Source organism: Bison bison, unplaced genomic scaffold, assembly GCF_000754665.1.
Source record: "Bison bison bison isolate TAMUID 2011002044 unplaced genomic scaffold, Bison_UMD1.0 scf7180017845655, whole genome shotgun sequence".
NCBI classification, from domain to species: Eukaryota; Metazoa; Chordata; class Mammalia; order Artiodactyla; family Bovidae; genus Bison; species Bison bison.
The window spans coordinates 9,213-11,678 of record NW_011476228.1 but is presented as its reverse complement, the minus strand read 5'-3'; the positions used below and the strand labels follow the sequence as shown (position 1 = coordinate 11,678).

Genomic DNA, 2,466 nt, shown 5'->3' with positions numbered 1-2,466 from the left:
AGTTACCTCTTAAAAGAGTTATATTTGTGTTATCTTGTGAATTTCAAGTTTTTTAAGAAAGGCATTAAGTTACTCATATTTTGAGGTTCTGGGCACAGTGTTTTCATAGGGTAAGCATTCAGTGAATATTTGTAGAGAAGAAAATCTTCTGAGGTAAACAAGGCAAGGAAAGAAAAGAGTAAAGCTAGTAGAGCTATTGTTGTTTATCACAGTGTTCAAAGTACCTTTTAAAAATGTCAAAAATCATTGCCTCTGAATGTTGACTATCTTCCAGCCAGTTTGCTCAGAGCTCCCTTCACATCCTTGTTCCTCAGGCTGTAAATTATGGCGTTCAACATTGAAATCATAACTGAATAGAACAAGAAATGACCTTATCTCTTTCATTCATTGTCTTGGAATTGGGTCTCATGTAGGCAAATATTTCAGAGCCATAGTAGAGAACCACAACAGTGAGATGGGAGCTACAGGTAGAGAACACCTTGAGCCTCCCCTCGCCTGACTGCATCCGAATCACAGTGGAGATAATACGCCAATAAGAGACCAGGATGAGAGAGACAGGAGCTAGGAGAACAATCACACCCATTGAAAAGAGGGCCATTTCAGCATTGTAGGTGTCTGCAGAAGCCAGCTTCAGGAGTGCAGGAGGTTCACAAAAATAGTGATTAATTATGTTCTGTCCCTGGTAGGGGAGACAGAGTGTAAATGCACTGTCCACGGAACACACAAATGCCCCACTGATCCAGGACACTATGGCCAACTGGACACAAACCCTCTGGGTCATGAGAGTAGAATAGTGTAGGGGCCTGCAGACTGCCACATAACGGTCATAGGACATCATCGCCAGAAGAGCACACTCTGTACACCCTGCTAGGAGGAAGACAACTATCTGTAGTGAGCACCCAGCAAAGGAAATGGTTTTCTTTTTTACAAGGAAGTGGGCCAACATCTGGGGAACGATGCTTGTAGAGAAACAAAGATCAACAAAGGACAAGTTTTTGAGGAAAAAGTACATGGGCATGTGAAGTCGAGGGTCAGTTTGGATAAGGATTATTATGAGCAGGTTTCCAAAAACAGAGAGAAGGTAAATGATCAGGAAAACACAGAACAGCAGGATTTGGATCTTTGGATCCTGTGAAAGTCCCAGCAAGGTAAATTCAAGCACAAAAGTTTGGTTTCCTTCTCCCATTGATGTTTGTCCCTGTTTACCTGTCATCAGAAGGAGAGTAGATGCATTCTGAATGTTTGATTTCACAAGCTTTATAAACAAGTGCAATGTTAACAAGTGTACCTTGGGGACTATTTGCTTCCAGCTGCTTCCTACAGTGTGCCAGTTAGCATTAGAATGCATATTGTCATTTCCACCAATTTATATAGCTTTTTAAGCCCAGTTTTCCTTGCTTGATCCACTTGGTAGTCTGAGTATCACAGTCTATACATTTTCCTGAGAACTCCCGACAAGGTAATTTACATATTGCTAAATTACTGTGAAATATGTTACAGATATTGCCTTTGTTTTGATTTCATTTTTTCACCTCAAGAAATATTTTGTACTTGCGAGACTCAGCAGTCTAAGAATGAGGTGAATTTGTTTAGTCAATAACAACTACTTGCTTTTTATATTTCAAAATTTAAAAATAGGGGTCAATGTCAAATTTGTCCATAATACTCCCAAAACATGACTTGGGAGTTCAAGCAGATAAATCATTATTATTAGTTCTTGCATTTTTCCACTGTATTTTTATAAAGAAGCTTAAGCAGCAATCCAAACAGGACAAGGAAGAAAAGAGGAAGTTATAACCATGGACTATAACCCTGACCTTTGTACAAATATTTCATATGATAAGGAGGAAAAGTAGTATGAAAAATTGTAAAATTCAGAAATGTTCTATAAAGAGATTTTAGCACTGAGAGCCTTGTTCCAGTAAATGAAGCCAGGACCAAGCAACAACTTGAACTTCTGAACTGAATATTGCACAGCCTTGTCACACAATTTCAGCTCATCTTGGACCTCAGGTTTAGCCATGGTGGACAGTTCTGACTCCCCTGGCACTATAGACAATTTACCTCAGGAATCCCCTGCCTATCTTTCAGCATTCTGCCCACAGTGTTGGAAGCATGGGCAAGTTAATGTCCCAGAGGCAACCTTTAACCAATGGGCAATGGGGATTGATGAATAAATGCACCAGACATTTCTGGGAGGCAGCCTGTATGCTTCTTAGAAGTTGAGCTCTATATAGTTAAGCCCCCATTGTTTATTACTCCTACTTTTATTATTATTTCCCCTAAAGAGCTTTTTTTAGAGTTTTTTTTTTTTCCTATCACCATCCCTCATGAAATCATCCCTGAGATCAGTTTTCAAATAAACTGTCTGTACCCAATCTCTTTTCTCAGGCTCTGCTTTCAAGGACCTAAATTAAGAGAGAAAGTACAGAATCTGATATGGAATCCTAATAGAGACAACACGCA

The 2,466-nt window shown here is 39.5% G+C and overlaps 1 protein-coding gene across 1 annotated transcript; it reads right to left on the bottom strand.

Moving 5' to 3' along the window:
* Positions 1 to 343: 343 nt before the first annotated feature.
* Positions 344 to 1,186, bottom strand: LOC104985900 (olfactory receptor 2D3-like). Its single transcript, XM_010836305.1, has one exon. The coding sequence runs from the start codon at positions 1,184 to 1,186 to the stop codon at positions 344 to 346; it is 843 nt and encodes a 280-aa protein (XP_010834607.1).
* Positions 1,187 to 2,466: the final 1,280 nt, after the last annotated feature.

Coding starts and splice junctions, on each gene's coding strand:
- LOC104985900 (XM_010836305.1), bottom strand. CDS start 1,186: ATGGGAGAAGGAAACCAAACTTTTGTGCTTGAATTTACCTTGCTGGGA.